Source organism: Macrosteles quadrilineatus, unplaced genomic scaffold (genome assembly GCF_028750875.1).
Source record: "Macrosteles quadrilineatus isolate MER2022 unplaced genomic scaffold, UCM_ALF_1.0 Scaffold_2__2_contigs__length_208266976, whole genome shotgun sequence".
NCBI lineage: Eukaryota > Metazoa > Arthropoda > Insecta > Hemiptera > Cicadellidae > Macrosteles > Macrosteles quadrilineatus.
In genome coordinates this window covers 44711499-44738057 of record NW_026542595.1, presented here as the reverse complement: position 1 = coordinate 44738057, position 26559 = coordinate 44711499, and the positions used below count along the sequence as shown (strand labels likewise).

General features: G+C 35.7%; 2 protein-coding genes across 2 annotated transcripts in view; both read right to left on the bottom strand.

Moving 5' to 3' along the window:
* Nucleotides 1-10124, bottom strand: part of LOC128984128 (leucine-rich repeat serine/threonine-protein kinase 1-like) — a 30234-nt gene extending 20110 nt beyond the window's left edge. The window contains exons 1-2 of the mRNA XM_054403415.1: nt 10018-10124; nt 8917-9098 (exon numbers count right to left, since the gene is read on the bottom strand). Coding sequence (XP_054259390.1) covers nt 8917-9088 — 172 coding nt within the window. The 5' untranslated portion in view covers nt 9089-9098; nt 10018-10124. The remainder of the gene's footprint in view (nt 1-8916; nt 9099-10017) is intronic.
* A 22-nt stretch (nt 10125-10146) lies between these two features.
* The window catches only part of LOC128984127 (leucine-rich repeat serine/threonine-protein kinase 1-like), a 105443-nt gene continuing 89030 nt past the window's right edge, over nt 10147-26559 (bottom strand). The window contains exons 13-21 of the mRNA XM_054403413.1: nt 20897-21193; nt 20035-20229; nt 17383-17562; nt 16266-16411; nt 14866-15010; nt 14143-14319; nt 13450-13586; nt 10290-10490; nt 10147-10258 (exon numbers count right to left, since the gene is read on the bottom strand). Of these exons, the coding sequence (XP_054259388.1) occupies nt 10147-10258; nt 10290-10490; nt 13450-13586; nt 14143-14319; nt 14866-15010; nt 16266-16411; nt 17383-17562; nt 20035-20229; nt 20897-21193 (1590 nt within the window). The remainder of the gene's footprint in view (nt 10259-10289; nt 10491-13449; nt 13587-14142; nt 14320-14865; nt 15011-16265; nt 16412-17382; nt 17563-20034; nt 20230-20896; nt 21194-26559) is intronic.

Sequence of the window (26559 nt, the reverse complement as noted above, 5' to 3'; positions counted from 1 at the left end):
TAATCTTTTTTTAAATTTGTTTTTATTACTTTCTTTTTTAATTTCTTTTGGAATTGTATTTAAATATCTTTGACCGATGTAGGAAGGTTTCTTTTCAAAAAATTTTGTTTGATGTTTATATGTTATTATGGAGTCTTTATGTCGAGTATTGTATTTATGAAGGGTTGAAATATAATCTGAAGGACGAGAATCAGCTTTCTTAATTGCCATTAAAATGCAGTCAAAAATATACTGTCCGTAGACTGTCAAAATATTGAGTTCAACGAAGTGTTTTTTCACAGAGGCATCACGCTGTAGTTTTAGCATTATTCTAATTGCATATTCTTGTTTTTTTAATATATTTTCAAGATTAATTTTTGAAGTTACTCCAAATAAACAAATCCCAAAAGCAATATGGGAATGTATGTATGCAAAATAGATTTTACGCATTGTTTCAATATTACAATAAAAAGACATTTTCCTCAAAGCAAATATTCCAGAACTAATTTTTGGTAAAATTTTGTCCACATGGTTATTCCAATCTAGATGCTGATCAATAGTTAAGCCAAGAAACTGAGCATTTGGTTTTGTTATAATTTGCTGAGAATTCAAATCTATCACTGGTTTTCTCTTATTTCTGTTTTGTTTTGTTTTAAAATTAATACAATTAGTTTTTCCTACATTCAAAAATAAATTATTATCCTTGAGAAATTTATTGATGTTTTCTAATTCTAGTTTACAATTTACTTCAGCTTCTTCCAAAGTCTCTGATGATAATTTCAAGTTTGAATCATCGGCATATAAAATTAATTTTGAATTAGGTTGGAATAACAAGGCATTTTCCATGTTTTTCATATAACATAAAAATAACAGAGGACCTAATATTGAACCTTGTGGGACGCAAAATTTAACAGGCCGAGTTTCTGAAGATATACTAATAAGTTTATTTGAGTTTGATAGGAACGTTACTTCGACATACTGACTGCGGTCACAAAGATATGACTGAAACCAATTTAGAGAATTTTTCGACATTCCTAAAGATTGTAATTTTTGTAATAAAATTGAGTGCTTTACACTGTCAAAGGCTTTAGACAAGTCCAAAAAAATGCCAGTTGTAAATTTTCCTTGGTCAACAGACTCAATTACAGATTCCACAAATGAGACTGCGGCACTAACAACTGATCTACCAGATCTAAAGCCGTGTTGAATATCATCCAATAAGTTGTATTTTTCTAAATAATTACTTAACTGGATTGAAGCTATTTTCTCAAAAACTTTAGATAAAGATGGAAGCAGAGATATTGGACGATAGTTGTTTACATCTGAAGCATCACCTTTTTTTGGTACCGGGATAATTTTAGATTTTTTAAATTTAGTTGGATATGAACCAGTGATAAATGAAGAATTGATCAGGTGACTAAGAATTTTACTGATATCCCTTTTCACTTCCTTTAACACAGTTACTGGGACCTCATCATACCCACTCGACTTCGTATTTTTCAATGAGGTTATGATTTTTTCCACCTCATCACTGTTTACAGGAGTAAAACAGAACATAGGTTTAAGTAGTCTATCTGCTATACTTTTACATTTTGAGTTATTTTGAATATTCAAAGCATTAACATTTGGATTACTGTCTTTAACTATACTAGAAAAATAGTCATTAAAATAATTAGACACAATTTTTGGATTTGATACTTTCTTTCCTTCAATATTTAACTGAACATTATTAACTCTGTTTCTGGGCTTATCCCCAACCTCTGAGTTAATCAGACCCCACACAGTTTTTTGTACATTATTTGAGTTATTAATTTTCTTCTCAAAATGTTCCCTTTTTGATTTTACTAACATATGCTTGAGGTTACATTTCAATTTTTTAAGTAATTTTGATAACTTAGAGTTCCTAGTTCTTCTAATTTCTCTTGTTAATTGAACAATTTGATTATTTGTACTTCTGATGTCTTTAGTAGCCCAATTTTTATTATTGTTTTTAAAAGTTATTAAAGTTTTAGGAAAAGCTTGATTGAAAATGTAACTAAAAGTATTGTAAAACAAATCATATTTAAATTCAACAGGGGCAAAATACACATCTTCCCACGATTCCTTCCTTAATAGATTTGAAAAATGACTAATGTTTTCAGGAGAAAATTTACGCATCTCCTTTTTAAAAGGTTGTTTCTTTTTTTGTTGTTGATTTGGAACATTAATTGACAAAATTTGACCGTCATGATCAGATAGACATGTTATGATTCCTTCTACCACCATGTTAGACTTATCTATATTTTTAACAAAAAAATTGTCAATAGCAGTTTTTGTGTTATCTACTACCCTGGTGGGAAAATCTACCAAATAACACATAGCATTACTTATAAGAATTTCTGTCAATAATCTATAATTTCTATTATTTTTCAAAACATTAATATTTATGTCACCTCCTATTATTATTGAGTCATATTTTTTGCTAATAAAATCTATCAAAATGTCTAGTCTATTTAAAAAAGTAACAGTATCAGAAGCAGGGGATCTATACAATCCTACAACTACAAATTTATAATTACCAATACTGTAACTAGCAGCACAGAATTCAAACACTTTATCTTCTAAGAGTTGGTCATAAAATAATTGAGGAAAAACCACCTGCTTCCACTTAATATTAGTTTGAGAAAGAATTAGAACCCCACCTTTATTTGTATTTTGCCTGGAGTGAAAAGCATTAATTTGATAGTTTTTTATGTTTATTCGTGACATCTCATTGTTTTTAACATCGTGTTCTGTTAAAATTATTATGTGTGGACAAATTTCATCAATTGTAATTTCTAAGATATCAATTCTAGAGCTCAAATGTTGAATGTTTTGGTGGAAGACTTTAATCTTATTTATTTTATTTTTTGTTGTTGAAACTACTTTTTTAATACTAAAAAAGGTGAGGCAGAAGGGTCACTAGCATGATTCAGATTTCTACATATACTTTCAGTAACATGTAAGGGTGAATTATTTATATTACTCACAGAGCTTGATGTAATCACATTATTGCCCATATTCACATCACACACAAATTTCACTGGCGATGATTCAATCAGCTGAGGGTTGAGGGGAGCCGCTGAGATAGGTGATGCAGGTGGATGTGGTTGGCTACTCGTCTGCTGTGTCAGGTCTACTGTCACGGATTGATTTTTGGATACAAGCAGCTGGTGTTGATGGGAGTTCGGAGGGTCAGCGCAGGCATCAGTTATCTTCACTGGAGGCAAGGTCTTATGATTTAAGGGAGGACATTTTTTCTGTTGTAGAGTCAGTTCTTCTATTTTTTCTTGCAACACTTTATTTGTGATGCCATTTTTTGACTTTTTGAAGGACAGTCTGTCATAAATAATGATGTTAACATAGGCACCAGTTTCTTCTTGAAAATCAGTTATGTTTTTAATGAATGTCTCAGGTGATATTTTATCTCGCAGGCAACCCATGGGGGAACACGTCAAGCTCTTAAGATTTTTTCTTTTAAAATCTTCAATTAGGCTCTTAAAAGCACTGCTGTAACTGTTTTCCGTAGGTTTGTTATAGTAATGGTTTTTGGTAATAAGCCCATATACAGAACTTCCATTTGTGTACTTCTGGTATGTCAAGTTTTTCGATATTTTGTTTGTTGCTTTTGGCTTCCCGAAATGCTCACCAAATATAGTTGCTACTCCGGCACTCATGTGTTTGGCGTCCCCCAGATCGTCAGAAATGCAATGGGCAAAGACAGCAGACTCATCAAACTGAAACTTTTTAATTACATTCTTCATATTGCCATTAATAATGTTTATATTGTCCCTGTTAAAATTTTCAGAGAAAACAACGTTCAGTGTTTCCTTTATTAGTTTAGCGATTTTTAGCTTTCCATTTTTGTTCAGGTGAAGGCCCTGTTTGGTATGATAAAATCTGTCAAACAGGTCTAGTTCAATCAAATATACAGAGTTCAGACGAGCTGCAAGCTCTTTGATGTAGTTGTTTACTTTATTGACTTTGCTATGAATATAATGGGATGGATTAAGATCATAACGGTTTGGAATGGTACATAAAATAACAGGCATTTTTCTGCTGAGAGAAATAAGGGAGTTCTCAAGTGTTTGATAAATCGAATTCACGTTGTCTTGAAGTGCATTGTTAGTCCCTCCTATGAGGACAAAGGCATCGCTTCGTGTAGAGTTTAAAGCAGCTTCTACTACATGTTCGAGTTTTGCGTTTGGCATTACATTTGCAGTCACATTAACGAAGTTGAGACACCCGTCAAAGTTTTCACTAATATTTCGCCCCTGGCTATCCGAAAATATTGAAAGGTTAACCGCTCTTTTTGATGGCACTAGCTGTGGAGGCTTGATTGACTTCGGTCCTCTTTTATTTTTATTGAGATGAGAGTAATGTTTCGGCAAACTGTTGTTTCCACTCATATTTAGGTCTTTGGTCTTTAAATCATTTCTCAGTAGTGCATACTTATTGGAGGTTGTAATTCCACTTGGTTCATCAACTTTTCCTTGACTGATCGGTATTTTTTTATTTTTGCTGGAGACCTTAACCCAGTCAGTCTGTGTTTCAGCATTAAGAGACGGTTTACTCGTACACTTGGCACTGGCAGGGATATTCTTGTTATTCATAGGCTGTAGTAGTAGGGCACTGACGAGACTGGAGTTGATATGAGTACTGTTGAGTAAAAGATAGGCAACTTGGGTTCGTTTAGTGAGAATGGTGGCTTCATTCAGTAGAGGGAAGGTGAGGTCACTGAAGGAGAGTGGAGAGTCAGGAGATTGCTGCAGTATGTAGTTAATTATTATTTCTGTGTAAGCAATTGTGAAGATTCCACAGTCATGATTATTCTCCTGTTGCGGTATTCCATCGACCAGTACAAAGTTGAAATCATGTTCTCTGTTTTCATTGAAATAGAGAAATACTTTCTTTGCCAATGTCTTAGCATGGTCAACATTATATTTATTCAGTGAGTCACAATATAAAAATCTGTCATAAAGGATGTCATAAATCAACAAGCTCCAATGCGTTCCGTTTCCCTTCACCTCATTAGTTTTGTTAACAGAGTTTTCATTAAGATCAGTACTGTCATTTACTGGTAAAAAAAGATATTTTGCATTTCTTACATTTAGACTGTCTAAAATAAAATCGTTGTCAGATAGCATCTTAATTGCCTGAGAGACTGTTGGATCAACGCATATTATTTGTTTACTTTTCAATACAGTGCTGTTTAACAGGTCAAAATACTTCCAGATAGTCCTATCTACAATCCAATTAGGTCCGAGAATGGTTATAATGTGTTCCAAAGTGTCAGAACCATTGAAGCTTAGTTTTTTAGTGCTGGTTATTGAGTCATTTGTCTCGCTACACCTCAAATGATTTTCAATGGTTAATACTGGGCTACTGTTAGCTAAGGGCCCAGATATCGAGTCTGATACACATTGGCTTAGTATTTCATTGATTTGTTCATTAGGTAATTTGTTATCATTTTCCATGTTACTTTCTGTGTGAATAGAAGAATCAGTAATTGAATGATTGGTGACAATTGAGTCGGTACCTTTACTTTTACCTAATGATTCATTTATGGAAGTTTTTAGGATTTTTTTTCATTAGGCTAGAGTCTGCCTCCTTTACAGCTATAGTAAAGGTTTTGGATTTTTGATACAGCTGGCAAAAACGAGCTTTATTTTCTGAGAACAAGCAAATGTCATTTTCTTTTATGTTTTTACCTATTTTATGTGAGCTATAAAAGGTTACAGAATATTTTGTAATATTTGAGGTTGTGTCAATTGAATCTATCCTTGCAGGCCAGTATGGATGGCCTTTAACTTTAGCAAATACTCTATCTCCTGCACTAAATTTATTTTTTTCTGGAGTCATTTTAGATGATAAACAACAACTTTGATATAAAAATATAATATATCAGAAGTTGTATAATGTAAAGAAAAAAAGAGAAATTCTCTTCACTTATATTCAAAATATACTCTTTACTTAATTGATCATTCCATCAAGCAAAATCACCTCACACCTTTATGTAATACAATTTAGGTATTTCATACAGGTGTGAGTATAACAAAAAGTTGCCCCCTGGTGGGGTTTTAATGAATTTATTTTACACTTTTAATTGAACTACTGAGGACATTACAATCACAGAGCTGCGCAGTGGAAATAAAGATGTTAAGTGTGGGCCCTGTAATTAAATATCCCAGAAGTCCGATTTATGGACCGTGAGAGGTCTGATATGTTGTCCTCCTTCACACCTTCTTCAGCTTAATTCTAACACTTCTTAAAACTAATAGATGTGTCTATTTGAACACTCCACGAATTAAAATGTGCTGTTCTGATGAAAGATTGTGATATGAATTGATACTCTGTAAAACTGTAAAATTGCAAATAATAATATTGAAATATTGATTGAAAATATTTGTGAAACTGTTTGTTCAGGAAATATTTATCAAAAGAATGACTTCAAGATGTTTATATATACTGGATTCGGTTAAGCCGATTGCTCATGAATTCACCAATTTAATATTAAATATTATGAACTGAGCTTATAAAAATTGCACTGTCAGAATATATTTACAAAATGTGATCATCTACACTCATTGTGAATACTTTGTATACCTCTTTCAGTTAAGCCATTTACCTCTTTACTTTACCAGTTTTATACTAATGATACTAACAGCTGAAACACAGGATAATGAAAAGATGGTGATTTGTAAAAATACTGTATAATGAGTCGAATTGAGCTGTGATACAAGTAACAAATATAAACGATGTAATAACCTTTTTTGTGCACAATTTAACAATATTTTGAAAGAGAGAGTGAGAGAGTTGATTGTAAGATTGAATGCTCAAATTGGCGGTTTGTTCATTTTTTTTAAAACTGCAAAGTCTCAGGAAAACCTAGCCTTGATGATTTTATTTATTTGTTTTGGATCACCAGACTCCCCAAAGATGTTCGTAATTATCAAACTGGCCAGTTTACAATTTAATCAAACAGGGACTATTATGTAGGTTTGTGATCTACATCACTCCTTGCTGATCAGTGCAACGGGGCCAATCGACTGCTGAGTCGATTATTTGATAATTTTTTTTTTTTTTAGTATTTAATATTTATGAATTTAATGGGAGTCTATCCTCATGACCCTTTATCAACCCTAGCCTTCGACCGAGCACTCTGTTACCCCCATTTACGTTACACAATCAAACTCTCACTATTAAAAAAAATGTAATACTGTTCAAAAATTATTCTACACATGAAATTCAAACGTTTTAAATAATAATACTGATGATGATAGAATCTGACTTTACATAGAATACAAAAATAATAATATCACAGATATAATGTGATATAATGCTCTTTAAATTAATATACCATTTCAATTCAATTTAATAAATAATTTTCATTTGACTAGGTTCACCATTATAACTTAAATTCTTTGTATGACATGATCAAATTTAATAAAACATTTTATCCTGAATCGTGACCATGTGCTCTAAGTAGACCAAATGAAACACGAAAATCTCAGACCAAACAAAACATGATTCATAACTTGTAAAACGAGTGGTACATGTGAAAAAATGTGGCAGATTGGCAAGACTATTTTAATACTAAAACACAAATAACACAAACATTTACTTACGTACACATGTCGACACATACACATTCATTCCGACGAAGATTCACGCGTACCGAACATTTAAAAACTGACTCGTGGTAATTTGTGACTTTTTGTCTGACCGAGCGGAACATCACGACACGGTTTTTTCTGGTGTAGGACTTATTAATTCTTGTTTTTTCGAGCTGGCGTTTAATGATTCAATTGAAAATACCGTCACGACGACCCGCGATTCGCTAGAAACTGACATTTGCTATCGGTATGATGCATGTACGAATTTTCATCACGAACGCGAACAATCAATCCGGCATCTCAACTGTCTCGACTTAATACTAATAAAACACACCCCCAAATGCAATTCGGCGAAATTTTGACAATTGCGATCGTTTGATGCACGTACAATTTCCGCCCGAACGCTAATTTCCGAGCTACGAATTAAGATATTAATGAATTTGTCCTACACCAGCGACAAAACGCGACTTCACATGTTGACTACGCGAGTACTGAGCCACGAGTGACGAGGACGACGAGACGCTTTGCAGACGACGCGGTTCCCCGGTCTTCGTATCCTTCCGCGTTACGTCATGTTGGACTGACTTGTCCATTGCCTGTCGCGGATTTTGAATCTTTTGATTTAAAAATCGGCACAATAAACCCACCAGATGCTTGTAGACATAAAGGATATTTTACTCTGCAACAATGAGGTTATCCGAACTATCCTTGTTAAGAACAGTTGTCATAATTGCTATTGTATATCATTGGTTTGGTAATCAGTAGTAACCACAGAATATTTGAGAGCATCTAGGACTTTGATGATTAGCAATTAAGTTGGTGAATATTGTGAGTATCACTAATTCACAATCAATCTAAGAAATTAGAAAAAAAAACAATGTTATTACATGCTGAAACTCAAACCTAAGACAATCTTTACTCTCACACTCATTAGCTTCTTAATATATGCCATGAATCAACTTCTGGAAACTTAATTTATGTTGAAAACATACCAAATAGTACATGTGAAACCCTTTATAATTTGGCAAAAATTGTTCAACTTACCAACATAATTTTGAATTAGTAATATCTCTGGTATCACATATTGTTGGGCTACATTGGAAAGTTGTTGCCTAAAATGGAAAGTTCAACGTTGGGGGATATCGCTTTACATTGTATTGGCCCTCTGATGGAATAGTTAACTAATTGGACATTGTTAACAGGTCCAATTAAAAGCCTCTGAAATTGAAAAAAACACTTGAAATTATATTGATGATTTGATATTTAAATGGATGCAAATATGCGTTACCAAGAGTAGGCTTACCAGATACGGGTCTGGCGGGTTTACTGCAAGCATCGCCAGAGTAGCATGTAATTGCCGCCTGTTCCATGGCATCCAGTAGCTCTATCTGAGGTAGACTAGGCCAACAGCACACTTGGTTGTGACTCAGGTCTAGCTGCTTGAGGCTGGCAGGGTACGATGTCATGTGGCCCATACTGCGCAGGCTACATACCAACAGTACAGTCAATCAGTCCTCCATGGTCGAAATACTCGGAGTATACTGTATTGCCCTTGATCCTCCAATTGGGGGATCTCTTAAACCTTAATCATGGAAACCGTTATATTGACTTTTAACTAATGTTATACACATATGACCACATGAGTAACATTTTTAATAAGATGGCTAAAAATCGTGAGTAATAATTGGAAAGAAATTCCAAATACTAATTGAATACCCTTTGTTAACTGTTGAAAGCCAGTTTGAATCTAGTGAGGTTGACTGCCAGAGGCCAGTGTATTTGGTATGGAGTTAAACTGGTTGTGTGCCAGGTTGAGAGCTGACATATGTCTACAGTTAGGTTTAATATCCTAGTCAGTACCTGTTGTAGGCCAGGATGAGTCTAGTGAGGTTGACTGCCAGGCATGCCAGTTTATTGGGTATGGAGGTGAACTGGTTGTGTGCCAGGTCGAGAGCTGACAGATGACTACAGTTAGGTATAATATCCTAGTCAGTACCTGTTGTAGGCCAGGTTGAGTCAAGTAAGGTCGACTGCAAGGCAGGCCAGTGTATTGGGTATGGAGGTGAACTGGTTGTGTGCCAGGTCGAGAGCTGACAGATGACTACAGTTAGGTATAATATCCTAGTCAGTACCTGTTGTAGGCCAGGTTGAGTCAAGTAAGGTCGACTGCCATGCATGCCAGTGTATTGGGTATGGAGTTGAACTGGTTGTGTGCCAGGTTGAGAGCTGGCAGATGACTACAGTTAGGTATAATATCCTAGTCAGTACTTGTTGTAGGCCAGGATGAGTCTAGTGAGGTTGACTGCCAGGCAGGCCAGTGTATTGGGTATGGAGGTGAACTGGTTGTATGCCAGGTTGAGAGCTGACAGATGACTACAGTTAGGTATAATATCCTAGTCAGTACCTGTTGTAGGCCAGGTTGAGTCTAGTGAGGTTGACTGCCAGGCAGGCCAGTGTATTAGGTATGGAGGTGAACTGGTTGTGTGCCAGGTTGAGAGCTGACAGATGACTACAGTTAGGTATAATATCCTAGTCAGTACCTGTTGTAGGCCAGGTTGAGTCTAGTGAGGTTGACTGCCAGGCAGGCCAGTGTATTGGGTATGGAGGTGAACTGGTTGTGTGCCAGGTTGAGAGCTGACAGATGACTACAGTTAGGTATAATATCCTAGTCAGTACCTGTTGTAGGCCAGGTTGAGTCTAGTGAGGTTGACTGCCAGGCAGGCCAGTGTATTGGGTATGGAGGTGAACTGGTTGTGTGCCAGGTTGAGAGCTGACAGATGACTACAGTTCTGCTGATTATTTTCATCTCCACTGCTGATTTGCTCCATGACTTGTACACTGCGACTCCACAAGTTGTGTTGGACCAGGTTTAGTAATCTACAAATGGCAATTCATATTGTAACTCATTCCTAGATAGCACTAAAAAGTTACTCCTGATAAATCATGAATTTGTCTTCAACAGGATTAGATTAGAATGCTGATTGTATGATCCAAGTTCCAAACTAAAATTCAAATATCTGCTTGTAAAAGAACTGATTTTGTTGAGCCAGATCGTTACTAGACTGCCAGATATCCAGAGTAGCTTGAGCTATTACAATCATCATATTATATTTTAAAACGTGACAGGGTTTTTTTTATTTCATGATTCTGAATCAACCACTTGACTGATTTTCATGATTTTGTTGTTGAAAGAATGATAATTTTGAGAACTAGGGAATGTCGAAGCCATAGTTTTAGTTTAGGGTTTCAGTTTGTATAAATTAAGTTTTAATTTTTTTAAAGTCTGGCAGCCGATTCTAACATTCAAGACTAGCTTTTGGTATAATACCATTTGCTTAACGTAACAGCTGTAAACATTCAGCGTTTGTGACACAAGTTAAGCATTTGGATAAAAATTAGATGACATAAGTAGGGCTGACTTATTTATACTATGTATAATGCTATAATCATTGATACGTTCATTTATTTGGTAAGAGGATGACAGATTATTTAAATTTACAGTAAAATCTTTGACTATTAATACAGCAATAGTATCCTTCAGTATCCAACAGTTAATAGTAAAATGCTAGATGTTCTAATATATATATATATATTTTAGAGCAGATTTTAGAATCTTTGTTTTAGTGTAATTATTACTTTAAACTTACAGCTGGATATATATATATATATATATATATATATATATATATAAATATTCTATAGAACAATGAGGATATTATATTTAGTCTATGACTTTAGCATTGGATAAAGAAAATATGTAAGATTAGTAGAGATGAGTAGACAATAGAGATGACCAAGACCATTGCTGTATACTGTGCAAATCGAGGCTCTACCCACGAGTCTTCAAAGAAAAGCCTAAGCAAATTATTTTACTGCTTGAATTTTTTAGAGTAGGAAGATAACAATGTTAACAAGTTTTAATTAATCTTGGCAGCGTTTTGTTTACAATAAATGTTTGACTGTTTTAACTTTGTTTGAATTAGGCCTGAAAATATTGATGTTATCAAACAAGGAGATCAAGGATGACCAGGAATAATTTTGTAATTTTATATTACTATCAAACCTCTAACGGTTATCCAGAGATAAACAGATGGATGGCATAGATTAAACACAATGTTATCACTGACCTAGGATACAGCAAGTAGACTTACTATCCTTTTGTAAATTCTAAAATGTTTGGGGTGTGTTCACGTGTGGTTACGTTTGGGTGCGCTGATGTATGCAAAATATCACATTTATTTAAACTATATCTTATATAGTTTGAATAAATGAGTATGACAAATTAGGATTTATATAGATTCAAATGACAGTGGGTAACTATCACGGATATTAGAACGGATAACGGTATAGATAATAAACATAGAAAAATTATGTCATTTTAAAATAAACAGCTGCTTTAAAACAAACTATATGTCATTTTTTGTACTTTTCTTTGTTTAATTATTTATTTAGCAATTAATGCAGTGAAATTGATATAAAGGATAGGTATGGACGATTTACTTGTATAAATCGCTTCTATTGTTGGATGATGATTGCATGTTCTTTTTCGTTGTAGAGTACTGTTCACTTATTACATTACTATTTCTTAACTGCTGAAAGTCATTTAAATATACTTTTCACTCATACAAAATAATAAAACTAAATTGCACCACTTAACTTCATTCAATCTTTATAGCTACTTAGCAGACGCACAGGCACAGCCTATGTCTGCTATAGGAACAACCTTTGACACATGTATATAGTTAATTAGTTATAGTTAATTAGTTTAGTTTTGCACAAAACCCTTTTTTTTTCTTTTGTACATTTGGTTGTGTAATTTTATATATGTGGTGGAATAAATTCGTAATTCATTCATTCATTCACTTAATAATGTCAAAACTATGTCGGCATACCAAACTTTTGGTTAGTAAAGCAAATGTCAATTGGTGTGGTTAGTCTATAGAAGACTGTCCAATAAGCTGCAGGGTGCCAGTCATACCATACCATATTATCCCAGTAGTACTATAGTTCAGAAACTTGGACCCTGACCAAAGAACCAAATATTCTTATTGCTGGGTTTGAGAATGGAGTGCCAGTGCAGAGAAAATATACGGACCATTTCAAGATAACGGCAGTTGAGATACGAAAGAACAGACAGCTAAGAGGAATGTTTTAAACACCCAGATATATGGGTGCTTTCCAGAAGTAAAAGGCTCGGATGGACAGGCTATGCATGGGGGAGGAGATACACCAACTTTAAAAAATTTATTCAAAGGAGTACCGCAAGTAAGACGACCACTTGGAGGACCTAGCAATGAAAGACTTCTCCAGACTGGGATCAACATTAGAAAGTGGCAAGGGATATAAGACAATGGGAAGCAAATTCTCTTAAGATTTCAGTGGCCACTGAGGTAAAATAAGGTACTATATGTAGTGAAATTATGCATTGGAAGCTGGTGTAGCTACTGGTAAAGCAGTAACCAGTGTATGTGAATCGACCACCAATCTCACTCACAAGGCTTTTCAAATCAACACAATCACTGTTTTAATGTAAAATTAATGGATTTAAAATGCATATCGTATAGGCCTCGGATGAAAGAAATAGGCCTAGGTGGCTACGTGATATTTGTTTACAAGATGATTTTCCCTGTTAAAACTGCCAGAATGGTTCTTTATGCGTGTAAGTATGTTCAGTTTTAATCGACTATTTTATTACCGTACGTAGGACAGGCCAACAGCTAGTATATAATTAATGTTTGCTAAAATAATATTTCATTACCTTACCTTATACAGCTAACTGAACGAGAATTTAGTACATGATTTGTTTAACTACTTGGGCAGTTGGATGTACACTGACCGAACGTTTCTATCCTTGGGAGTGCTGTCATGGTCGGGCGTGGGAGGAGGGAGAGGAGAGTCAGCCACAGAGCTGAGCTGAGAGTCTACACTGCGAGATGACTCGATGGAGCACACACTGGCCGAGTCACTCATGTCCTGTGTGTCAATAGTCAGTGAAAGTAACACATTAAATTGATTCTTAGCATTTAAAAAGAAAGCCCCTGACACTTTGTTTGGCTTATACATTTATCATTTGACAACTCAATTACTAATTATAATTTGACATACTTGGTAATCAGACACTGTGTTCAGGTACTGTGACACTGTGTCGCCTCTTTGTGGCGACAGGAGTCTCATGATTTCCATTCTGGTTCTACAGTCCTAGCAGGTAGGGAAGTGGAACAAGAGGTTTAGTCTAATGACATGATAAAGAAAGCTCCTGAAACTAGACATTCTGTCAATTAAAGGGAAATAAGTGATCAAACTGATAAATTTAAACCCTAAAGGGTCAGAGTACATAAAGAGAAAACACAGGAAATACACAATATGTTTTACCTTAGTTAAACATTCAATATTTAATTTTCTTCAGATGATTCGTCAAATTTAGAATTTGATAAGGCAAAAATAAAATACTAAATTCAACTTGATTCATTTTTTAGAGTAAAATAAAACAATGAAGTGTGTAAATTTTTAAACTTTTGGCGTTACTAACATCTGGTTGAAGAGTAGGTAGATCTCTGAGGAGGTTGAACGCTGCATTGAGCTCCTTGAGTTTGGGAGCTCGCCACATTCTGTGAGGCAAACAGGAGAGTTTGTTGTTGGATACATCCAGAGTCACAAGTCCTGGCAACACAAACACCTCATCTGGCAACACCTCCAGTCTGTTGTACTGCAACACAACAACAGAACCCCCTTGTACTTCGGCTTGGTAAATACATTATGTGAGCCATGTTTAAACATAACCATAGACAAATAGAATAAATATAGACTGTCAAAGGAAGGTTCCGCGATGTGCCACTAGGAGTGCCGTGTAGTTACGGCGCACACCGCTGCAGGCGTCGTAGACTATTTGCCGTATGCTACCAGCAGACGCTGCAGCGGTGTGCGCCGTAACTACACAGCACTCCTAGCGGTGTGCGCTGGAACATATGCTAACAGCAGCACTGCTGACGGTCTATATTTATTCTATTTGTCTATGATATAAACTAATTGCTAATTTATCAGAAACTTTGTAAAATGCTTAGATGACAAGATTTTTTAATTGAGTCACAATCAACAACGAAACAAACAGTACTAGTCTGTTGAACCAAGAATGATTACAACATCTGTTGAAAATAAACCACTGACATAAAAGCTTTATTCCCAGTTGGGGACACCTTCTATCATTATCAGTAATTCATTGGATGTTGATGTGGGTGACTGTGTTAACACTGACCTGGAGATACAACTCTTCCAACAGAGGAGCAGAGTACAGCTTGAGATTGTGTCTCAGTTTCTTCTTTCTATTGTTGTCATCCCACTGTGGCGAATCCTTGTCACTGGGCAGCTTCTCTATCTTGTTATGTGCAAGATTCAGGTACCTGGAACAATCAGGGACTCATTTGATGGATTTTTGTTCAAAGTTAAAATTTCAAAAAATCTATATACTTAATGTAAAAAAGGTTTTCTCTGTAACATTCCTTTTTCACCAATCCTCCTTAAGTGATATTTAAAAACTGAGGTGTTATTTTAAAGCTAATAATCTAGCGCAGGGACAAATGGTAGCTAAACAGGAATTTCCTTTAGTACTTCGCCCCCCAAGCTTTTGATTTATTTCCATACGGTGCTTTTAAAGATCCCGTGATCGTGTATGTTGGTTATCTCATACCGTGATAATGATCAAATTTAGATAATAAGTACTGTAAATTATTTTAAGAAATATATTTTGCGTATAATTATTGTAAATATTTTAAATTACAGTAGGCCTAATTGAAATAATGTTAAAAATACCCCCGCCGCAGCAAACCTGCATACTAAGCGAATTTCCATTTGTCTGAGTTGATTTTTAAATAAATCTATCTACTTAAATAACATAAGACTGAGTACCTAGGTTTGCTGCTACAAAGAAACTAATAAAATGTATTTTTTAGTAAAATATTCATAGCTTAGTATAAAACAAATAAATTTGCTAAGTTTGATCAAAATATATCCATAAACTAAACAAGCAAACAACAACATTTTAAAATATTCTCCATAAGAATAACATGGGAATTTTAAATTTACAATTTTTTGAATTTTCTCCGTTACCTATAACCGTACAAAAACACTTTAATATACTAAATTATTTGTTTTTTTAAGCTCTTTAAAAAGGTCTAGAGATAAATTGGGAAATTTTGTATTTTGAGGGTCAAAAATGAGAAAACCCATTTTTTACCCCATAAAACCCCCCGTAAAACCCCATTCCCATGGTCCGATCATGCTGCTTCGCGAACTCATTCAAGTTTATTCCGCGTTACACCTTTAAACTAAATTTCATCAAAATCGGACAAAAATTACTCAAGTTATCGCGTTCACGGACGTATATATATATATATATACATATATAAAAATTTGAACGAATGGTGTTTTTAGCCTCTGGGGACATCAAAATGAAAAAGTAAATCGGTCCCGGGCCTGGGTCTTACCGTGCCACCTACGGTAATAGCTACTTCCCTATAGGGAAATTCGCTAATAGTTGTTGTAGACCTCTTTTAACCGAAATAGTCTTTGAATTCTAAAAATTGATAAACTGAACTTATAAGTAATTTGAAACGGCATCACCTCTTCATTTTGCTTGGTCAGTGTTAGTCTACTGACCTGAGACTCTGCAGCTGGAAGACCACAGGAGGCAGCCAAGTGAGGGAGTTGTTGGACACATCTATCCTGGTGATGGCATACAACACCACATCTTGACTGCGAGGGTTCAGACGTAACTTGGGGTTGACATGGAGCGCTGCATCTACCTGCAACCGACATCAATTTTTGCATGTCTACTGTCTAATCCATCAGGGTTGCAAGAGGTTTTAACTTTGTTGGAGGAGCGAGGAAGAGAAAAATTTCCCCACAAGGTAGGAGGAGAGGCACAATTGTCTCTCAGATCCATAGCGCACCACATGCAAACCATGGGTCTGGTCTGATCTTCTTTTGAAATAGAAGTTTATTTATTTAAAAAGGGTTTTATTTTTAGTACAGTAGAGTCCCCATTATCCGATCTTTGATCGCCTCTAAACAACCGAGTACTGTGAGACATTGATGTGTCAAGACAACCCTTTAGCCATCCCTGACTGAGCTCAAAGATGGGGCAAGCTTTAGTTGCCTGCAAATTGACTGCAATTAACCCTTTGTTTTCCCACACTTGCACACCACTATAGATAAAGATACCACACAGTCCACCTAGTTCTCATGCCTTATTTTTGGCTTAGTGGACAAGTATTGCTTTACCTTATAGTTAATTTTGTTTCAGTAGTGGTGCTTTTACTTTGTTGTTTATCTTTTAAACAGTGATGATTGGTTGAAAAAAAACCTATGGAGTTAATTTGCTTATTGTGAAATTATTAATGTGTATTTTAAAATTTTTTCGTTTCAATAATAAACTTTATTTTTTATTTTAGTGAATTATTTTTCATGTTTCAATTTTTTTCTCTATTGTCTTACCTCTCTGCGTATCTGATCTTGCCACAGTCGAGTAAGAAATATATTCAATTTGTTTTCATACAATTCTTAAACAAAACCTCTAGTTAGAAATTTAAAAAATATACATATACATATGGCTTTATTAGGCTGAATGGCTAATGACAACACAGGCACCTGCAAACTGATCCATCCATATGAGATTATTCAGACAGTTTATTATTTCTACAAATTGATTGTTAAAGATCAAACTAAACTGTCTCAATTTAAAATTCACAAGATAGTTGCAAACTAAGGCACTGACCAGCCACTGAGGTCGTATCTGGGTGAGTTGACAACGCTGACAATGCCAGTTGATCATGACAGGCGTGTTGGCAAACATGTTGCTGTATGTGAGACTCTGTACACTGAACTGACCACTGGCTGCTGGGATCTGCTCGCTCATAGCCTTTTTGTTGATCCTATTCTCAGGGTCAGGGTGGGCCTACACACATCACAAGAAAAAAACAACTTATGAATAATTAGATGAAATTGCCTTAATTGCAAGCAAATCTGAGTTACAGCCTGATTTTTCCAGGACATCATCAGTAAAATATCTAATATATAAAATTCTCGTGTCACAGTGTTTGTCTGCAAACTCCTCCGGAACGACTTCACCGATCGTTATGAAATTTGGTGTGTAAATTCTGTAGGTATGCGAGTCGGACGTAAACTATTTCCCGTTTCGAAATTCTTAAAAGGGCTCCGCCCCAGTGGCTCTGGAGTTTCCCATGTTAACCTTATGAGAAATGGAATTAATGAATCTTAACAGCTGTTTCAATTAAACAAGTTGGTTCTGTTCTATGATGTTCAATAGCATTAAAGTTACAAGGATTACCAACAGGGTGCAGCACTATTATTTCTTTTACATTTATGACAACAGCTAATTTGCAACCAAAAGGTGAGTGAGCGTAGCGAACGAACTTCAACCTGGAGGCGAGTTAGCGTAGCGAACGAGCTAACCTGAAGGCAAGTGAGCGCAGCGAACGAGCTCCAACCTAAAGGTGAGTGAGCGTAGCGAACGAGCTCCAACCCAAAGGTGAGTGAGCGTAGCGAACAAACTTCAACCTGGAGGCGAGTTAGCGTAGCGAACGAGCTAACCTGAAGGCAAGTGAGCGCAGCGAACGAGCTCCAACCTAAAGGTGAGTGAGCGTAGCGAACGAGCTCCAACCCAAAGGTGAGTGAGCGTAGCGAACGAACTTCAACCAGGACGTGATTGAGCGATGCGAACGAGATCATCTTGAAAATTAAACGTAACGGTACTTTCTTTCCATCGGTCTGTCTTAGGGGAAACCTATAACTTAGGCGATACGAAGTTCGCCGGGTCAGCTAGTATATATATATAGTCATAAAATAAGTAAAAAGCTAAATAACTGGAAATAAAACACAATGCATTAAGAAGGGAGCAGTTGTACAGGGTGTTTCACGAGAGGTGTCTCAAATTGATTACGGAAAAACGGCTTAACGTACAAGGATGAAATAAAATTATTTCCTGCTAAATCGACCCCAAAGGAATAACGTAAAAATATTTTTAACTTTTTTATTTTTTCAATACAGGGTAAGCCAAAAACTGAGGGTCACTAGTTCGAATCTCGGAATTTTCAAATTTAAACATATGTCATGTTATACATTATTATAAAGGTATTTGATAGACAAACATTTTGGCGAAAACAGAAATTAATTATCTTTTTCCGTTTCAAAATGGCGGCAGTTTTTTTAATCTGTGTTTCCTATACTAATGCATTTGGCGCTTCTCCGGTTGAATTTCCTTACTCGTTATGAAATTAGCTTTACTTTGATATGTACAAGCAACGGTTATTTGAAATGATAAAAATTCCAAAACAATTATTTTGGAAAATTTGCGAATGCTCATTTTTCAAAAATTTAAAATAGCAACATATGTCAAGTGGCACATCATTTTATAGGTTTTTTAATTCCTAACAACTTTGTAATTTACACTTACTTCGTATCTCTTTTAGTTTTTGCGTAAATAACAAAAAACCTAATTTTCCTATATCAAATGCATGTTATTTGGGTATGACGTGGTTTATGGGGCCTTCACTGTTAAACCCAAATAACATGCATTTGATATAGGAAAATTAGGTTTTTTGTTATTTACGCAAAAACTAAAAGAAATACAAAGTAAGTGTAAATTACAAAGTTGTTAGAAATTAAAAAACCTATAAAATGATGTGCCACTTGACATATGTTGCTATTTAAAATTTTTGAAGAATGAGCATTCACAAATAAAAAAAAAATTTTTTTTTGAATTTTTATCATTTCAAATAACCGTTGCTTGTAGCATATCAAAGTAAAGCTAATTTCATAACGAGTAAGGAAATTCAACCGGAGAAGCGCCAAATGCATTGGTATAGGAAACACAGAGTATTAAAAAAAATAGATTTAAAAAACAAACTGCCACCATTTTGAAACGGAAAAAGATAATTAATTTCTGTTTTCCTCAAAATGTTTGTCTATCAAATACCTTTAAAATGATGTATAACATGACATATGTTTACATTTGAAAATTCCGAGATTCGAACTAGTGACCCTCAGTTTTTGGTACACCCTGAATTGAGAAAAAGTTAAAAATATTTTTATGTTATTCCTCGGGGTCGATTTAGCGGGAAATAATTTTATTTCATCCTTGTACGTTAAGCCGTTTTTCCGTAATCAATTTGAGACACCTCTCGTGAAACACCCTGTATAAGTAAACCCAGATAAATGTATTAATTGGAAGAATTCAAATTCCTAGGACTAGTTGTAAGCTATGCAAGGCATGCTGAGTTGGAGGCAATTTGTCTATGAGGTGAAACACTTTTACAGTTTGAGTGGCCATGAGGTGAAACACTTTTACAGTTTGAGTGGCCAGGAATGTGCAGTATGTGTCTGGCCACACAGTCATGGACCATTTTACCTTGATGGACAGAAGTTTGGCTGTGAGGATATCATCCTTGTTGGTGACGACGACAGCGAGTGCCCTGGAGTCATCGTCTCTAGCTCCGTGTCTCAGCAGCAGATCCACAGTGGCGATGTCACGGTTGATACAAGCCTGCTCAAGCGCAGTCATAGCCTCATCACAGCCCGAACGTACCTGCTGGCCTACCATTGGCTGCAACCACAGTTAATAAGCATAACTCTATTAATGAGTTTTAAATTCTGGGAACTAAACTCCAAAACTAAATCAATACTGATAGCAAAGATATTGTTATTTCTTATAAACTATTGTATCTGATCTTCAGTTATCCTTCCATGTTTTTTTTAACCCTCCCTGCGAGGATCGCTTGCTATTTCAATGTGGTATGACTGTATATTATTGAGATATATATTTGGAGGATACGCACCAGGCTTTGTTTGTCAACTCCTAATACCTACATACCAACTCAACACATCTTAGTCGCGGTGTGAACAGAGACCTCTTATGAGAGGACAAGTACTGAGACTCAATATTGTATAACACATTCATTGTTTTTTAAGAAAGTTCAGCATATCTTACAACAATTTTTGTGCATTAGTATTTCATAATAAATCTATTTATAATTTCACTAATTACTATGTTTGAGTAGTACACTTGTTAATATGTACAACAAGTACCATAGTTTATTAGTGAGGAATGAATGGGACGATACCTTTATAAAACTCTCTAATATAGCCTGATTCTATAGCCAGAACCATTCATCAAGGAGCACAACAGCTGGGATCAAAGACAGTTGGGTCCAAGTTTCCACCATCAAAAAGCACAGCTGGGTAGCAGTAAGCTGTATCTACTACTACAGTACCTGGTCAGTGAGAGGTCGTCGTGTGGCAAGGTTGGGATTGGCTCCAGCTGCTAAAAGCAGTCCCGCAATGTCCCCGTGGCGACCACGCACCGCTACGTGCAGAGCAGTCTCTGAGCCGTTGCTGCAGTAAGCATCCAGGTCCCAGGGACACACCAGGCGTTCTGTGCCCTCTGTAGTTCCTCTAGCACTCAGGTTCAGACGGGACATGATGCCGAGGATGCCGTCGGAGATGCGACGGCCTCGGGTCGGGCTCACTACTTCATCATCTTCTTCGCCCTCCCCATCGGTCGTCTGCTCCTACACAGATAGACGCAATGGAACTGGTCAGTAACCATGCTTGGTGTGAAATAAAAACAGTAGGCTAGTTACAGGTTGTAATTTAATATCCTTCGATTATGTCCTTAAAACTCTGAATATGAAGTGTTTCTATTTCAGTAAACCTTCTAACAGCACATTTTTAACAACTTTATTGGGTTTTATCATTGACTATTGGTTTTATACTTGCTGTGAATGTAACATGATCTTAATTTTAAGAGTAAATTTAGACTGAAAGTTTCAAATGTCTTCACAAACAATGTTTAACCAAAAGTTGGAATAATTATAAGTGCAGTATTTATATATTTTGTGTGTGAAAAATCCAAATGGGGCAAAAACCATTTTTAGTGTACTCATTGTTGTGGCTTGCCCCTGAACTGGTAAGACAAATATAAAATAATAGTGGTTTGGTTACCTTTACTTTCGTCCCAGTTCAATAAAAAGTTATAATATCTACAACCATGGTTTCGACGCTAGTTGCGTCATGGTCACGTAGTTAGCAAGTCGAGAAGTATCTTGTCATAGTCGGTCGCTTGGACGTCGTCATATTTACACAAACACGGACACGGACATAAACACACACGTACATTGATTAAAATAAAAGGTTCTCGTGGACGGAACACAGGCCTGTGGTGAACAGTTAGCCTACAGGACGAGTCCATGTCCAAAGAAGGTGCAAGGGTCATGTAATCACAGACGCCGTCGCCCTCAGTGTTCTCCTGCCGGCTCCCGCGACGGTACAAGTTATAGAAATTGTATAGAATTGTATAGAATTGATTTATATTCAGTGTTTGTGTAAATATGACGACGTCCAAGCGACCGACTATGACAAGATACTTCTCGACTTGCTAACTACGTGACCAACTAGCGTCGAAACCATGGTTGTAGATATTACTACTTTTTATTGAACTGGGATGAAAGTAAAGGTAACTAAACCACTATTATTTTACATTTTTAGTGATTTAACAATGTCTATTTTTGACATGTTTCCCTCATCTAATGGAAACACAAGTTTTTTGATGGAGACACTTAGGCCTACACAGTAAGGATAACAAAAAAGTAGCAAAATTCCTGATTTGAGGTTAACATTACAAAGGATTCACCCATCCCATCAAGTTCGACCCGATCCATTGTACAGTTTGGCCAAAATTTCTGTGTGTGCAACCATATCTGGTTGGGTCTAGATTGCAAGGGGGTTGGCGGAGGTACTTTTGTGAAAACATTTGTGTTTTGCTACTCATTCTCCTCTACCACCAGCACTGCCAATAACCGGTAGCCGTATGATTTAGTTCGGCTAGTAGCGACCCGTCCTCGCCCACAGAAGTTTTGGCCGAAAAACAATCCCGAGCTTGTGCCTAACGCCCTAGGACAAAAAAAAACCAAACGGTCCTTAGGTTTGTTCTTTTGGTATTTTATGTCACCAAAAAATAACACCATCAAAATAATAATACACAGGTTTTGTTTAAATTGTAATGATAAGTATAAACGGACACTACTTATAGTAAAAATGTATATTAACAAATTTATAAAATAGAAAAAACCTCCATTAGTTTATCATACATAGTAGCCCCAATAATAAACTGAGCAAAGTTAAGTAAATAAAACATCAAACTTAAATCATATCCTCCCAGTTTGTATGGAAAGTTATCAAGAGAAGATCGTTTTGTAGCATTTAATTCTTCATTAGATGTAAGGTCTGCTTCAGTCTGGTTTGAGGTTTCATCTGACATTTGTCCAATTGCAGAGTGTTGTTCACTGTACTCATCGGAATGTTGATGTTTTAATTCAGTATATATTTTATCCGCATCTTGAGAAGACTCTCCGTCTTTTGAACGTGTAAGTCTTGACTCGGTTTTTCTTGACCTTTTCAATAAGTTTTTTAAGGGATTACCAAGCTTACTTTTTGTAGATCTTTTGGGTTTCTCCACTATGTTTCCCTCACTCGATACATCTTCAGGTATTGTATCAGTATCTTGATCTTTTTCAATATTTCCTTGTTTTTTTGTTCTTGATCCCATCTTGGCTAATGCTTTTTTCAGCTTTGACATTTGCTTTATTTGTACATTCTGTGGTTGATTTTCAGATTTGCTTTCAAGTTTTCCTGTTTTTGCTGGTTTTATTTTATTAACACCTGATTGCCTAACAATTGATCTTTTTGATTGATTTATATTAGATACACTAGTGTGCAACAAACTTTCTCTTGATTCATTGAAATTTGGTGGGGATGAAGCCAAACGGTTTGGGCTTGTATCATTATGATATCCTCTATTTTCTATTGCAATATTACCTCTGAGTACTGAACTATGTTCTTTTTCAGGGACAAAATCTTGTTTATTGGAGCTTTTTAGGATACTTTTAGCTTTCACTTGACTTTTACCCACATCTTTGTTACTTTGAGCTACACTACTTGGCCTTTGCAAATCCCTTGTGTTTTGCTTATCTGATTTCATCATTTGATCACTAATTACAAAACTCTGAGGTTTTTGAGACATGGGCCTACTGCTTTGATAGGTATTTTTCTTTAAGTCTTGTTCTTCTGATGATTCTAATACATATTTTTGATCCATTATGCTCTTTCTTTCTCCGGCAGCATTACTCTGCCTTGCAACACTTTTACTTTGGCTTCCTTGTCTTGTGTTATTGCGCTTCACTAAACTCTGGTTTTCTTTGTCCTGAATTCTCTTTGACCTATTATTATCCAATGTGTCATATCTGCCCTCAAAACTTTGTTCTCTCGTAGCCACATTACTTGACCTTGCTAGGCTTTTGTTATCCCCTGGTGTACTTTTAAGCCTACTATCTTGAATCTGTAAAGTTTGATCTCTTTGAGCTACACTACTTGTTGTATTATACGTTTTTTTTTCGAGTGGTATATCTCTTCCTACTGAACTCCGGCCTCTTTGATCTACACTACTTTTTGTATCATACGTTTTGGTTTCGAGTGGTATATCTCTTCCTACTGAACTCCGGCCTCTTTGAGCTACACTACTTTTTGTATCATACGTTTTGGTTTCGAGTGGTATATCTCTTCCTACTGAACTCCGGCCTCTTTGAGCTACACTACTTTTTGTTTCATACGTTTTGGTTTCGAGTGGTATATCCCTTCCAACTGAACTCTGGCCTCTTTGAGCTACACTACTTGTTGTATTATATGTTTTATCCCTTTTTACTGAACTCTGACCTCTTTGGGCCACACTTTGCTTTGTAACACTTTTACGGGTGCTTTGCCTTTTCGTTTCGATTGCTTTATCTTGATCTTCAAAACTCTGATCTCTCGCTAGAGAATCCTGCCTTGCTAAAATATATTTCAAGTTCTTTTCATCTGTTTCTAATATTTCATTATTTTTTTTTACACTTTTCCTACCTTGACTTGCTCTTCTTTTCTCAAATTCGTCTGAGTCTGTTTCAAGTATCTTGTTTTGATCTCTTTGAACTACACTACTTTGTCTTGTTGTGATTTTACTGGTTCTTGGTCCTTGTTGTCCCACTGCTTGACTCTTTCTCAGGACACTCTGATTTCCTAAAGGAATACTGGTTCTACTTAAGAAACTTTTTTGAGCTGTTTGTTTTTCCATGTTTGGTATTTGATTCTCGCCTGCAACACCATAGACTGTCTGGTCAGCTGCTTTATTTCTCCCTGCTTCACTTTTTCTTAATTTACTCCTTATCAAATCATTGTTTGCAACACTCTGAGACCTTGAAACTACACTTTTTTGTTTCACTAAACTTTGTCCTTTTGTTCCCATCTTTTGATCATTAACAATTGAGCTTTGCTCTTTCTGTTGAACAACACTTTCTTGCCCCATGTCTCTACGTTCTTGTTGAACTTCGCTGGATCTACCAATGTTTGCTGTGATATACTGCTCTTGGATTCCTGGAATTTCTTCTCTCTCAACAAAGCTCTGACTTCTTTGAATGGCACTGCTTTTACTTAACAGACTTTTATTTTGGTTTTGCTGTACAAAACTTTTTGGCCTAGTCTGTTGAGTCAAACGTTTACTTTCTGTGGTTGACATCACCATACTTTGGCTTAAAGGACTCCTTAGGTTGTCTTGACCTCCTGACCCTATATCAGATACACTATTTCCTTGGTATTGGGAGGTATAACCCAAGTTTTGTGTATCTGCAGCATATTTGCTTTTTGGCACACTTTTAGCCCGGGAAACAGTGCTCTTTTTAACAATACTCTTTAAGGGTCTATTATTCGAGGTTTTACCTTGTACATCATTTGTAAATGTGTAGTCAGTGCCCACATTATGTTTCCTATTTACAAGACTTTTATTTGTTGGATAATCCAAAGATTGGTTTGCATCACTTTGGTAGGTGTTTTGTTGTTGGTTATCTGTATCCAAAGCTTCAGTGTATGTGTGTATATAACTTGGCTTAGCATCAGCTTTGCTATTTCTCGCAACACTTTTATTTCTTTTTGTACTAATAATGGATCCTTTGATGTTTCTGTCGGCATTTTTATTTTTGGAAGCAACGCTAATTTTCCGTTTCCCTTCAATACTTTCCCCTTTCAATGGTGCCTCTGTACTGACCTTACTGTTACTAGGTTCTGAGTTAATTAAATCATTACTTGAAGTTCTATTTCTTGCTTCAACATCTGCTAATTGTGTACCTGGAATTTCCTCTTGGAAATCGTCCGTTTTGAGACTGGTAACACTTTTTTTCAAATCTTTTCTGTTTACAGATGAGTTTCGAAAAAATTGAGATGGTTCACTAGAAACTCTGTAAACATTGAAATCTTTCTGATTTTCCATAAAAGTGTTGAAGTTTGTATAGGGCTTTATACAGTTTTTGAATGAAAACATGTTATTCTTTTTCAATTTAATCCCTCCTTGTTTGTTTATACTATCCTCCAAAGGTTTCTCAGCTGTCTCTGTGGATGTCTGATGTCTGGGATACAAATTCAAGTTTCTTTTATTAGGATATATAATTTCTTTATCTTTCATAACCACAGGTAAGTAAACAAAATCAGACCCATCAATCAGTGAAGAATCGGTTTTCATTTCAGTTTCTATTGGTAGAGCAGGAGGTGGTTCATAATCAGTTACAGAAATTAGCCTTTCGGGTAATCGGATTTTATTGTTTTTGCTAAACACATTCGCATGATCTATAATTTTTGCACTGTAAATATTAAATTCAGGTTTTATATTTTTCTCAATTGATTTTGTATAACCTGTAAATATGTCACTTTCACTAAATGTTTTTGTTTTATTTGGTTCTAACAGGGGTTTTTTGTAACTTTTATATTTATTTTGAGGTGAAATATTATATAATCCTGCATGATAAATGTCCATATTATTTCTGTACCTAAGCCGATCAGTTTCTCTGATGTTATACTT